Genomic DNA, 13,398 nt, shown 5'->3' on the forward strand with positions numbered 1-13,398 from the left:
AGCTTACAAGGTAGAGTCAATTATCGTCCGCGCCGAGCCCGACGTGCTCGTCGTAATTATATGGTAGCCTACCTCCGCCGCTACACCTGGTTGCACAGCATTCCCTCCAATGCCCACCGTCCTATCCAATTGTCGTCGGCTGTAAAATACTTCCACGAGCCTATCTTGGGCTGGTATGAGCGGGACGTTCAACACACGTGAACCAAGCCCCGACATCCTGGAGAAACTCTCTCCGAAAACCTCGTCTAACACGCCGTCAGATTATTCTTACGTGGCAACAGAATTCCGATGATGCCGTGCGGGAATCCATCGTGGAATCGTTGTTCGTTGCTTTCGGATATCACGACCGTCACGATCACAGTATCTTTCGTGCCCAGCCAGGAGTTTGAAGCGAGAAGGGCATCAGTCAGGCATGAGATCCTGAATGAGAATCATCGGCACTTCCATCGGGTTGTTGGTTGGTACCCATGCGGTTTTATCGCGGTAAATATGTTCGGCACACGGGTTGAGAGGTGGGATCATGCCGATGTGCAGAGTGTGGTTCCTCGAAGAGAATGCTTTAGCGGACGAGCTGCCCTAATCCCTTTATAGTTGATAGGCGCCCTCCGCTTGGAAATTTGCTCAGCTTGTTGCAACCTGGTCTTGCTGTGCCCAAGGCTTGTGTGAAGGGCGTCAGCCATATCAAGCCGTTGCTGTACGAGAAACTGAGGATACAGGGCAAGGCTGGAAGGGGCACCGTACTGCCATGCGATGGAGGTATTCAATGGCCGCAAATCGTGATACGCGAAAGTGAGGGGGGCAATGGAGGAGCTTCCTCGCGTGAGTATATGGTCGGGTTGATTGAAGCAAGATTCAAGAGGACAGCGTGTACACTGAGTAAGTTAGGTAAGTTTGTGTCTGGTTACAACACCAAATTTCGAGTCCAAAACCGCGCTCCCATTCACCCTGCTGACCCGGTAGTCTCTTGCAGATGGTGGCTTTTTTCCGGTATGACCTGCATTTTCAATTTCACAATATGACCGGCATTCAAGAACCACGAGAGCCATTACGATACACACTTGGCCCTGGATACTCAGACGGAAGGTAGAGGCGTATAGGTGTCAACGGCTTGATTTCACACCAGCAACGAGTCAGTTCGGAATTCTTGAACTCCTCTCTACCTACCATAGATCACCGGGCGGAGCATTTCGCCCACCGAGAGATAGATGGATCCAATCAATGGTGCCCTCTGCACATTTGTTTCTGATCTCGGGGTCCGTCATGGCGACTGGATAGCCGGTGCTTGGACTCAGCTTCTCCAACGCCTCCACTATGGATATCCGGACGGACTGGCTTCTGCCTAACAAGGGTGATCCGGAAGTCGCGATATGTCACACTCAGGCAATCATCCTAAGCCGCGGTATTCTCGACTCCGTGCCCGACGGAGAAGTCATCGTTGTGGTTGAGTGTGAAGAGAATCTGGTTCTACCTGTCCAGCAACAAGCCTCGCACCGCGGTATCCAAATGATCTTCGTGCATCTCGACGAGGACGCCACGCGCTCGCCCACGGCGATGCGAAAGCCAACCCGGGAAACCGCTTGACGTTCCACCCCCAGGCCCACATTCGCACCATCAAGCAGGCCTTGCCCAGACTTCAGGTATTTGTACTTGATACGGCTGGGTCCAGCCATTCGGCGAGCACGTTCTCAGGCCAACTCCGTTCTGCGCTCCATCCGTCCTCTACGTTCAAGACCCTGCACAACACCATGTTCGATGAGTGTAACCTGCCGCAATGCTCAGACCCCAAGGTCCCGATCCAGATCATACGCCTACTCACTACGTACCACGACCAGTAACTGTTTCAACAGGCGCCTGGCGTTGCTCTCAATAGTATCACCCCCGACCAAGTCGACTGAATGTCCGGAGGCGGTTCTGACCACCACCATCTCCCGAAATTCATCGACTGGACCTCCTCCCGAACAGTCACGACGCGTGTCCACTCCATCCACGACCATTCGCTCCTCAAACCGGACAGGGCATACTGGCTCGTTGGTTTAACGGGGTCACTAGGTATATCCCTGTCGAAATGGATGGTGCAACACGGTGCGCGCGCCATCGTCCTAACGAGCCGAAACCCAGACATATAGGAGGCCGTGCTGGGAGATATAGTCGGGTCCTCGGGCGCAAAGGTTGTTGTTTACCCAGGGTAAGTCTACCCATACCAAACACCACACCAATATCCGCAGATGCGGATGCAGATGCATGACCCGGCAAGGTAGGTAGGTTACTAACAACGCTCAACCGCTGGCAGCGAGGTAACGAACCCATCCAGCCTATGCTCCGTCCACGATCGCATCACCCGCACCCTCCCCGCCATTGCAGGCGTCGCGCAGGGCGCAATGGTCCTAGACGACACTATATTCGCCGACATGTCCATTGAGAGCATGCACCGCGTACTCCGCCCCAAGGTTCTCGGGTCGCTGAACCTCGACGCGCTCTTCTCGGCGCCAACGACGCAGCCCCAGCCGCCGCTCGACTTCTTCATTTTCTATTCCTCATCTACATGCGTTACAGGAAATATCGGGCAATCGAACTACGTCGCCGCAAACATGTTTATGGCCTCTCTTGCTGCGTCGCGACGGAGCAGGGGCCTGGCGGGGTCGGTCGTGCACATTGGCGCCATCATGGGCGTTGGCTATGTCACGAGGGAAACGAGCGAGGCGCTGCAGGTCAACCTCTTGAAGAATGGCAACACGTGGATGTCTGAGGGCGACTTTCATGGTATCTTCGCTGAGGGGATCGTTGCGGGGTATCCTGCGCCTGCTGCTGATGGTCTGCAAGACACCAGCAGCAAAAGTAAAAGCGAAAGCCACAGCAGCGCTGCTTCGTCCGGGTGGGAAAGCGGCGAAGTCATTACAGGTTTAAGGCAGTACGAGGCCTCGGACGAGAGCAGGCCCCTCTGGACATTCAACCCGCAATTCGCACACTTGGTGCGTGAGTCTAGTTCTGGGCCTGGCCTCGGGGCTGAGGGGGCGGCGGCTGCAGGCAGCCCGACGAACCAGCGTGTTTCGCTGCGTGCTCGGCTGGCGGAGATTACGAGCGCGGAGGATCTGCACGATGTTGTTCGAGGTATGCTGATTACCCTTGGATCGAATCCACTCCCACTCTTTCCCAATTCCCCTATTCCCAATTCCCATGTCCCAAAGTCAAAAGGCCCAAGTCCCAAGTCCCACGCGCTAACCAATACATCTCACTCTGTCTAAATCTCCAGACGCATTCATATCCAAGCTGCACGTCATGCTTGGCTCCTCATCCACAGGCACGTCACGCAGTCCCGCGGATATAGCGTCGATGATGCATACCCCGGCCGAACAACTAGGGATCGACTCGCTTAACATCGTCGATATCCGCTCTTGGTTCCTGAAGGAGCTGCACGCGGATATACCCGTGTTGAGGATCCTCGGTGGTGCCACGATTGGTGATATCGTGCGCTTTGCAGTTGGGAAGGTCCCGGGGGAGCTTGTTCCTGGGTTGGTTGCGGGGGAGGGGGAGGGTAAGTCGAATGGTGTGAATGGCGTCAATGGTCTCACTCAGACTGCGGATGCAGGGCTGGGTGGAAACGCGTTGGATAGGCCTGTTGCTTGAGGAAGCTGTGTGGGGGTGGCCAGGCTGCTTTCTTTGCAGTGAATGGCCTGGGGGCCTTGTATAAGCCAGGGAGACATGGATGTAAATAAATAAGTATAAAAAGATCAGTTATAACTAATTTGACACAATAACTGTAGGGTCATTAAAGAAAAAATTAACATTAAAAACATTATTTTATTACATTATGACTAAGGTTTAACTAAGCATTATATGCCCTTTATAAATATGGAGGAGCGTCCTTACACCCACCCGCTGGTGGCTCGGTACACCTGGATTGTTATCAATACTCCAGAGACCGTCTCTGGGATATTGGAGGGGCAATCTGCAAGATGCTCGCCAAGGGTACTGTGGGTTGAAATGGGAGAATAGGATGCAGACAGCCCGGGTGATTTATTAGACCGACTGGCGGACTTTGTGCAGTGTTCTCTTTTCGAGGGGCGGAGAACAATCTGCTCGGCCCCCATCAGTATTAGCTGGGGAAAGTAAAACGCCGCCTGGTTGAATGAAGATGCATTATCAGATAGATACAAAGGTTCAGGCGTCCTGATGGGGTAGGTGATAGAAAGGGTAGTTCCCAGCGCATAGCAGAAGTTGAGTCCTGCTTAAGAGGTAGATAAACATACGGTTACCCAAGCCGAGCGGAAGGGAGTGGCCGGCTGTTCCATAAAAATAGAGCCTGAGACTGGTGAGAACCTTCAAATTTAGTATATGATGGTGCTGAGAGACATGTTGCAAGGGAGTGTATTCGGGTTGCTTCATTACGTGCTTGACCATCGCCAGAGCCGAGACAGTATGAGACTAACGTATTTACAACTGAGAGCCAAACTAATTTCGGACTTGAGGAAGATAAAGTACCTTGGTATCTATTGCTGTGAACTTTTAGGCTTGTTGAAGTGAAGTCCACTCGGACAAGCAGTTGCTTCCTTGAAGCTTGGATATGGTGGACGTACGCTGACACGCGATTGCAGAATTACCGTCCCGTAAACAAGAAACATACGTGGGACCTGGACTCAGCTCATGCAGCGGGGAAGATGTGATAGCGATACATCACGTATCTCCTCAGAGAAACGGAATATTGCGAGATGCACCGGTTTACGTCTCGGTCACCCATATACCGCTGAGCTTCAAAGCACAAAAGCCATTGAACCGTCCTCGTTACGCTACCCATCCATAGCCCGCCTGATCGCCATATCAAGGCGTAAACCAATGCCGCTAATCAATTAAGCCTTCGCTGAGCGATTCAATGCGGGGATGTGCGAATGTATCCATCGGCGGACACGATGGGAGCGTAAGTGTACCTACCAGGACCCTCAGCGCAGCAGACACAGCTGATATAGCTGCAGCCGAGGTAAATGCTGAGCGAGTGGGTAACAAGCTTTTTGACGTTTGGTTACGAGACCTGTACGTGTCGAGAGTGAGTAAACGGAGTTCGCCGCCGACAAGGTGGTGTGAAGGGCCCATAGGAAGGTAGAATCACGGGGACTTTCGTCTACCATGGCCTGGACCCGAGAAATCGGGCAGCTCGGGTTGGATTCTATTGTGAACTGCGTGGTGTCATCATGATGTCTGCGCAGCAGGCTCAGATGTCGTGATGATCCGCCTTATCAAGGACAGCGAGGGCGCGTCAAAGCGAAGTGTGCAGTAGGTGCCCGGCCTCAGTAGGTTTCCTTTCCAGGTTCGGATGGATCGACAGTCTATGGACGGCGATGGTTACAGGGAGCAAAGGTATGGGGTGCTACAAGCGAGTCCATAAATTCAGTATTGGAAACAAGTCCCGGGACCGCGCGAAAAGCAATGAGATTTTGTGAGGTGGTAGGTTGGGGTTCTTCAAGCGAGTGGTTCTCAGTCTCTCTCGAGGGTCATTCCTCACCATTTGACAAATAGCTGGATTAAGGCTTTGGCATAGAGGGTGGCGCTTATTTGACGAGTCAACTTTTTAGTGACAAATCGTATCTTGCTCTGTCCGGCGGCAGTCCTCACCCAGGATGGATCGATAAGTGGTTACACGGCTCCAGTATCTACACATGGTTTCCTGGCCCAATTGCCGGGAAGCTCTTTTTCTCTGGGTGAAGGTAAGGTTAGGGCTAGGTAAGCAGGATCTACAGCCAGCAGATGGAATGGGAACCAATTTAGGTCGCGACTGCGTGAACATATGGGGTAGGTAAGCGGGGATAGGGCCGTGAAGCGCGAGTGTTTGTAGCCTGGCGTAGATCGTACCTGAACTAGGAAAATGGGAGGCGAGTGTGCGCGTAGCATGTATCGATGCAGGTGCCAGGTTGAAAATGATCAGCAAAAGAAAAGAAAAACAGGGATATGCCTTGTTGTCTGTCTGCATTTGGAGCTGTCGCAGAAGCTGGATAGCCAGGGAGCGAACGCTTGAAGAAATGTAGGGTCTTTCTGCAGGGAGATAAGCTATCTGTAGCACATGAACGGGTGGTGCGTAAATAAGACGAAAAAGCAATTCCGAGCAGCAATGTATCGGCAATAGTGCCACCACTGGAATTTGGCTGGCTGAAATGCTGACGTTCTGCGTGCTGAAGATGTGATCTAGCGCGCATACAGCCGAATGCTGAGCTTAGGGATGGCTTAATATTCTTCCTCGCAATCCGTCTGGGCCCCGGTGTCTCAATTTTCGGTCATGCAGCGATCTTCAATACAGGAGACTGCCCGCCAGGGAAATGTCGTTGGCGCAGAAAAGATGGGATTCTTGGGTGTACAGATTGTGAACCCTGGGGTGTAATCTGGCGACGTTTTGACCACAGTAAAACGTGCGCATCAGAGTGAAAGGAGACGTACTAGGAAACAGTGGCGTAGGACGAGAAGGGGCTCATGAAAGCTTTGCTGCTAGGCAAGCCATTGGGATGCATGTCGGCTTCAATTAATTTGACGCTCTGCTTAAGGGCCGTCATTGCCCAGCTGCATGACAACCACACCCAGTAAAGACCCATCGAACGAGTGTGCTGAGACCTATCCAGATAGAGAACGATGGCCTGGGCCCTGACGACCTGAAGCCCTGCATAGCGTTTGAATAGACCTCTGCTAGCGCGGCGATCTCAGAGTTCCTTGTCGCACACGCTACGAGCGCGTAGACCCGTCAATAGTACAGACTACATTCTCTTCGATCAGGGGAGAAGCAAAAACATGGTCGGTATTTTCGGTTGTTCCGAGTTCGGGCGACATGCATGTAAGCATCGCACCTGGTAGTGATATGCCTCTGTACTTGCTAAATCGCTGCTGGTTCGTGGAATTGTATCCGACATTCAGTCAGTCTGTCGCGATGGCGAACAAGTCTGATGTTGTGATTACCGAAATATGGCGTATCCTGTGGAATGCAGAGGGCTGGCACACCCACTGATCGCGTGATATTTGAGAACATCATCGGGGTGGTTCTTGCTGGCTACAGGGTTTTGCATGATCCTCGAGTGCTGGTATAACGAGAGCTGAACGTGCCAGATGCTATGAGACCAGCTACACACCCTGCGACGTTTCCGCTATTCGATGGCAGCGGCTGATCAACAGGAATAAGTGGTTATGAGAGGCTCCGAGGGTTCCGACATGGCGGTAGCGTCAATTAAGATGCTCGTAATCCGGCTTTTGGGTGACACTTGAACGGGCGAATCAAGATACAGAGCAGAATGGTAATTTCTGATTGGACAGCTGTTGTATGTGGGGGCATTTTGCACGTCAAGAAGGTTCAATGAGAGGTTACCAGGGTACGGTTGCGTGTATTCAAAAGTGCATGGCATATAATCTCGCCATGGCTTCAGTCCAAAACTTGGGGCTCTCACACAAGTTTCACGAGTGATTCAGTCCAGGTATCATAATATCCAGCATGGAAGTCATCTCACAATCGTCTTCTGCCGAGGACTTGCCTCGGCGCCCGGCATGCGATCGGTGTCGCGGCCAGAAGCTGCGCTGTGAACGTATGAGTGCGGGGGCAGATGTTTGCCGTCGGTGTCTCAAGGCTGGCGCCAGATGCGCTACCACATCGACACGCGGGGTTGGGCGCCCAAAGGCATGGCCAGAGGGTCAAAATGCTTCTTACCCATCGACAAGACCAGAAGAAGAAGATATACAGGTCAAAGACAGTTCTCCCGTGGTGGAAGACTGGGATGTTGTCCATCAAGCTCAGGAAGTTTACAGGCACGAGGATTTATCTAGAGACGAAACCCGAGATCCGGTCTTCATACCCTTTGATGCTTTCCTTCAGGATTCGGATGCTGCCCCGGTGCAACTGTCTCTCAACCAACCACTACCAACGCCGGTGTTCGGGGATTCATTGCATATGCCGCCCACGCCAATATTGACCGGGGATATGTTTGACTTCAGAGTGTCCGAGCCGTTCTTCCAGTCGACGGACGAAATCGCCGTGCACCCTGTTGACTTGAAGAGTCCTGACCCGCCGGCCACAAGCGAGTCGGCTCCGGGCCTGGGAGTACAATCGACCACGCCTGTCTGCTCGATGAGCAGAGCAACACCTGTATCACGGAGGGGAAACTGGCACGAGTTGTTCTCTCAGATGAGTGCCGAGTTCCTCGCAGACTTGAGCCTCCTAGAGGCGGGGATGGTCACGGGATGCATTCTTCTACCTCCTTCGCCGAACAGTGCGGCTCCACCTATCATGATGCCAAACTACACTGGAGCGACGCCGGGCAACAACGCGCACTACACTGTCGGCCGAATGTTGCAGAGTGCGGACAGATTGCTTTGTGCACTTCGGGAACTACGAGGTCGAACGGCGCCTGAGAATCCCTGGTCGTGTGACTCAACCAAAGGTAACACCCAGTCTGAAGCGGAGTCGACGAGAAACGAAGTCGATGCTAGAGGTTATAGATTCGTTCCCATAGCAGCGACGGCGGGGTCGGTTGCAATGGATTCTGGCAGTCTACTTCACGACCAGAGCAAGCAACCGATCGATGAACTGCTTGGCTTGTTCATAAAGACATGCCACACGACTCTGTTGCGAATCTGCATGGGCGTCTACTCGCTTGTTCTGGAGTCGCTGTCACATCCACCAGGCCGGCCATGGTTCGAGCCGCTTCTGCCGAGTATCCATCTAGACGGATTTCAGATTGGTAGCCAGAAACAACTCCAAGTAAATGTCATGATACAGGTCACCAGGCGTACACTTGAGGAGATTGAGCAGGTCATGTGCGCTGTAGGACTGGGACTGGGGCCGGAACATCGAGGATTGGGCGAAGGCGGCATACTGGAAGATTCAATCATCAAGGTCTGGAAAGGCATCCAGGAATATCTGGCGAATGACCAAGAGTCACCGTAGGCAGTCTCTCATCTATGCATGTACGGTAGTGGTCGGTGGTTCTTATTCAACACATGATGGTGACCGTTCTCCTCTGGCATCGTCGCGCTTTCAATAACCTGAATTCATAGAGAAAGATATTGTAGGCATGATTTGGCGATTGAGCTGGATGAACAACTAATTTACCAGGACTGCTGCGCTTCAGCACACAGAAATCATTTTGGAGTTTCCACCGTTTACCACTTGTTGTCTCAGTACCTGTCTAAATGTCTCGGTGCGATCGATGAGCGCATCGGTTCGGCCAACCAGGTCGCGACGGGCAGGAAGAAGAATTCAGCGGTGCAGATCAGTCTCAATACTGTCAAGCGTAGAGAGAAAAACCAGCCATTGGCTCAGATAGTGGTCGAGCGCACGACGCCGACATGTCGTCAAGTAGGATTTGTGATGATTCGACAGCTGTCACAAGCAAGTCGGTGCACAATTTTGACTGGTAATGGAACAATGTAAAAGTGACAAAGAGACGCAGAGGGTTGGAAGTGATTGCGAGAGGAGGGAAGAGGAGGGAAGGTGTTGATGTCCAGACAAAAGCGGAATGTGCCCGTGTATGAAGCACAATCACGTGATTGGTGCAGTGATGATTCAGCTATGCATGGCCCTGCGACAATCCAGCCATCCATAACCAGGCCTCGACAACACCGGAGTACGTTCCGCTCCTCTATTTCTCTTACCAAGGCATATTTCTGTCTTCTATGTACTGTAACAGGAGTAGGAAGGAGAGATATAGCCATGTAGATCATTGCATACTTTCCACTACCCATGTGCGTGCCCCATCCGCCTCACAACTGGGCTTCTGCTAACATCGAGACTTCAGGACGACAAACAACCGCGCTCATTTGCAGTACAGTCTATCACTATAATGACGCACCCCAGGAGTTCTCAGCTCCGCATCCATACACCTGCTACAAGTCGTATATGCTAAATGTCCGTCCCAACAGGTCCCGAGCGTAAGGCTTGGCCTTGGCCTTGGCGGTCCAGTCGAGTATTTGCCGCAATATAGGGTGATAGAGCTACCGGTAGGCAGACAAAGTGATGTACTTGTAGCAAAAGAACTCGGACTATTATTACGCGGAAGCTAAGTGGTACAATACTTGGTCAGGAAATGTCATTTCTTCATCGGCGGCTACGGGCATTTTATATATCTCGCCTCCGCCTGATGACCCAAGTACAGGAGATTTTCACGCACTTTGAAGGGTAGGAGGGTCTGTATCCCATGGCATATTGTGACCAGCTTTCGCCCCTACAAAGAGATTCACTTCTAGGGCTCTTCATCCTTCACCTATTATAGTAAACCCAACTGATCCGTCTAGCCCCACTTACTGACCACTAATAATCACCTCCGTACCTCGCAATAATACACTGCATCAACCACCGGCAGCGAAAGCCGTCCTCGACGCATCAGGGGTGTCCGGATTCGCGGCGAAAAGTTAAAACCAATCAAGCAGACAAACGTTAGCAAAGCCCATCCCCAAACCATATAAACCCAACGTGCAGGGAAAGAAGACGTACCTTCTCCCGCGGCATCAACCTCGACAACCCAATACTCATCGCTGCAGCCCTAACAGGCAAAATATGAACTCGACTAATTAGATCGCTAACAGCCCCAAGCACAGCAAACCTCGTCTCCCTCATCAAGACCATTAAAAAACCCCGAACTAGCCCCCGAAACAGCCTGCTGTACCGTCTGTGAATCCGCATCGGATACAACATTCAGTATCCCCTCAGACGCAAGCTGCAAGAAAACACTATTTGCAATAGCAAGCGCAATCGTCCCGCCCATTAACTGCGCAAGGGATTTAAACGTACTTCGTTAGGGTTCATCGGTCCCCGGATTCCACTCCCCGACCCCTTGGCATCTGAGGTCGGGGTCGGTGCTCAACCTTTCCGATCACCACCTAATCTATATCCAGTTAGGATTCTATCTTGCACTACGCAAGGCACTTTCATTGTTTGTAAGCTGATATCACCAACTGTGACGTAGACATATTATTTCCGACGACCAGCTACCTCCCAACCTACGAGGAAACATGAATGCAGGAACAACCTCAACCTCAAACATCCACAATCAACATCTATAAAGTCCCACTCAAAATGTCCATCGAAAAAATTCCTCCCAGAATGAAAGCATGGCAATTCCGCAGCACACCGCCGCAAATATACGATCCAGATCCGATCGCGCCGCCACGTGGTTCATATTATCGATTCCAGAAATAGCTGGGATAGCCGTTGTCATGTCTGAGACTCCTTTTTCCTACCCCTTTTCGTTTCATGAGAGCTTCCGATCGCGGAGTGAAAGCAGTGAGAGACAAGCATTCAGCCGAGTCTAAGCATCAGCCTTGCAATCGGGCACCGCATCTTGCAGGTGCAGGATTCTTACTGCTTTGAGGCTTCCAAGTAACGTCTTGGAACACAGCATACATGTCAGATTGTCTGGATCCATCCTGATTCCGCGCTGCATCGAGGCGCATCAAGCATCCGCCCCTTCCATGTGCATTGTGCGCCCGTGCATCAGGCCCCTTGCCATCGGAGAAATACCGCACTCGCCAGAGTAGTACATTCATGGGTTGCGAGACCTTCAGGATCAGACAACTCACCTTCAGACTCCTATGACTTCATCTACTCAGCAATATCGTGGCTGCATAAAGTGTGGGGGGAAACCCACCGCAACTCCAAACATGATAGGGCAAGTGTCAAGCATGTCTTGGGCGATTAACTGAATGCAGTCAATGCGCGACAGCCTCAGTCTTAGCCTCGGCACTTGCAAGTCCTCACGAGTCAGCCACCAGTAACAAATAGAACACCATCTGAGCCTCCATGGCGCGGAAATTTCCTGGATAGAGTTAGACGGTCTCATCGCTACGAACACCTGAGCTGTCGATCTACGCCTCTTCAACCGCGGAACGATCGGATACGACGGGGAACTGTGGCGGGTGAGACACTGCTCCAGTTTTTATAGGGCAGGATGGTGAGACATGGCCAACGGTAAGGGTTTTGTTAATTTTAGTACTCTGTAGCCTTATGATCTCCGCTATGCGGAGGGCTGATGCTACCGTGGAGACTGGAGACTGTCTCTGGAGTATTCTCTCTGATGCAACTATCGATGAAACCTGTTTATGCGGTGACCTGGTGATTTCAGTCCTCAAGGACCTTGGTATAATGATGGAAAGGTATAAATAGGTGGTGTCACCCTGCTTCAAGATCCCTCCATCATCAGCAAATAATCACTCCTCCAAACAACAAACAAACAATTCTCAACCAAAACACCTCTTCCAACTCAAACAACCACTACCAACAACAACAACAACAACAACCAAAATGCAATTCTCTCTCACAGCCCTCGCCCTCGCGGCCCTCTCCATCACCCCAGCCCTCGCCGCGCCCGCCAGCACAAAGTCCATGATGGTCGCCAACTCCCAATGGACAATCGAGTCCCTCAAGCGCGTCTGCAACGACGCCGACACAAAGTGCACCTGGACCTTCGGCATAAACGCCGGCTCCGGCGCCACAGACTGCACCTACGTCGTCGAGGGCTCGCCCGCCTCTGAAGTCAACGGCGGTCCCTCCACTTGCGGTGCTTACACGATTACCTCTGGCTGGAGCGACCAGTTTGGTGCCGATGCTGGATTCACCACGCTGTCTGTTGTGAATGAGGATACCCGCCAGATTGTCTGGCCTGCTTACACTGATAAGCAGATTGATGGGGGCAAGGTTGTGAGCCCTGATCAGAGCTATACTCCTTCTGTTCTTCCTTAAATTATGGGAGGATCATTAGTAGTCAGGAGGGATTGGCTTGGACTGTCTTTTTCGAGGCTATCTTGACACTGTCCGACGTTCGACCTTGTTTCCTACTTTGCTTTCATTGATTGTCCTATTTCTGTACCTAAAGCGTGTCGAAAACATCTAACATAATTGACTTTTTGCATCATCCGGAGTTTCCAGCATTCAGATAATCTAATAGCCCACAATGCCTACGTCTCAAAGATATGGATGCGGCTCCGCATCTTGCGTTCCATGAATTACCTAAAGGATCAACCGGATGGACTGCGATCAGATCGGGCATCAATCTGCGCTGTCCACTCCGCAGCACTGTGACGTGTAAACTTTCATGGTCCGGCTGACCATGACGCACTGGCTGCGGTGTAGGCACAGCACATACATAGTAGACGCTACTATAACTGAACCGCATGCTATGAATATGATGAAAGGCCCTCCACAGGAAAGGATGAATGCCCCTATTTTGAACCGATTGTCCTGCACTATTGCTAGAAGCTCAAAGTCTATCTGGGAGCAGGGCTTGGAATGAATGGTAAGCGGCGTCGCGGTCACTTTCTCCTTAGCACTAACGGCATTGGAGAGAGGTTAAAGAGGTATCGAATAGAGTGGAATACACCATAAGGACAATTAGCCTTGGATATTTCACGGTTCTTTAACCTGTCTAAGGAAGAGGGATACCCAGT

The 13,398-nt window shown here is 51.8% G+C and overlaps 3 protein-coding genes across 3 annotated transcripts; all 3 read left to right on the top strand.

Annotated features, from left to right (window-relative positions):
• Positions 1 to 1,311: 1,311 nt before the first annotated feature.
• BDV14DRAFT_202381 (beta-ketoacyl reductase) lies at positions 1,312 to 3,624 on the top strand (the record flags this gene model as incomplete). Its single annotated transcript, XM_073774020.1, has 4 exons — positions 1,312 to 1,512; positions 2,127 to 2,185; positions 2,291 to 3,108; positions 3,251 to 3,624. 4 exons carry the CDS (start codon positions 1,312 to 1,314, stop codon positions 3,622 to 3,624), a joined length of 1,452 nt encoding a protein of 483 aa, XP_073625902.1.
• A 3,832-nt stretch (positions 3,625 to 7,456) lies between these two features.
• BDV14DRAFT_202382 (Zn(II)2Cys6 transcription factor domain-containing protein) lies at positions 7,457 to 8,905 on the top strand (the record flags this gene model as incomplete). Its single annotated transcript, XM_073774021.1, has 1 exon — positions 7,457 to 8,905. One exon carries the CDS (start codon positions 7,457 to 7,459, stop codon positions 8,903 to 8,905), a length of 1,449 nt encoding a protein of 482 aa, XP_073625903.1.
• Positions 8,906 to 12,019: 3,114 nt separating this feature from the next.
• Positions 12,020 to 12,779, top strand: BDV14DRAFT_97022 (uncharacterized protein). Its single transcript, XM_073777939.1, has 2 exons — positions 12,020 to 12,233; positions 12,328 to 12,779. The coding sequence occupies exon 2, from the start codon at positions 12,338 to 12,340 to the stop codon at positions 12,692 to 12,694; it is 357 nt and encodes a 118-aa protein (XP_073625904.1). The 5' UTR covers positions 12,020 to 12,233; positions 12,328 to 12,337; the 3' UTR covers positions 12,695 to 12,779.
• Positions 12,780 to 13,398: the final 619 nt, after the last annotated feature.

This window comes from Aspergillus stella-maris (assembly GCF_047715825.1).
Source record: "Aspergillus stella-maris strain CBS 113639 unplaced genomic scaffold BDV14scaffold_46, whole genome shotgun sequence".
Taxonomy (NCBI): Eukaryota; Fungi; Ascomycota; class Eurotiomycetes; order Eurotiales; family Aspergillaceae; genus Aspergillus; species Aspergillus stella-maris.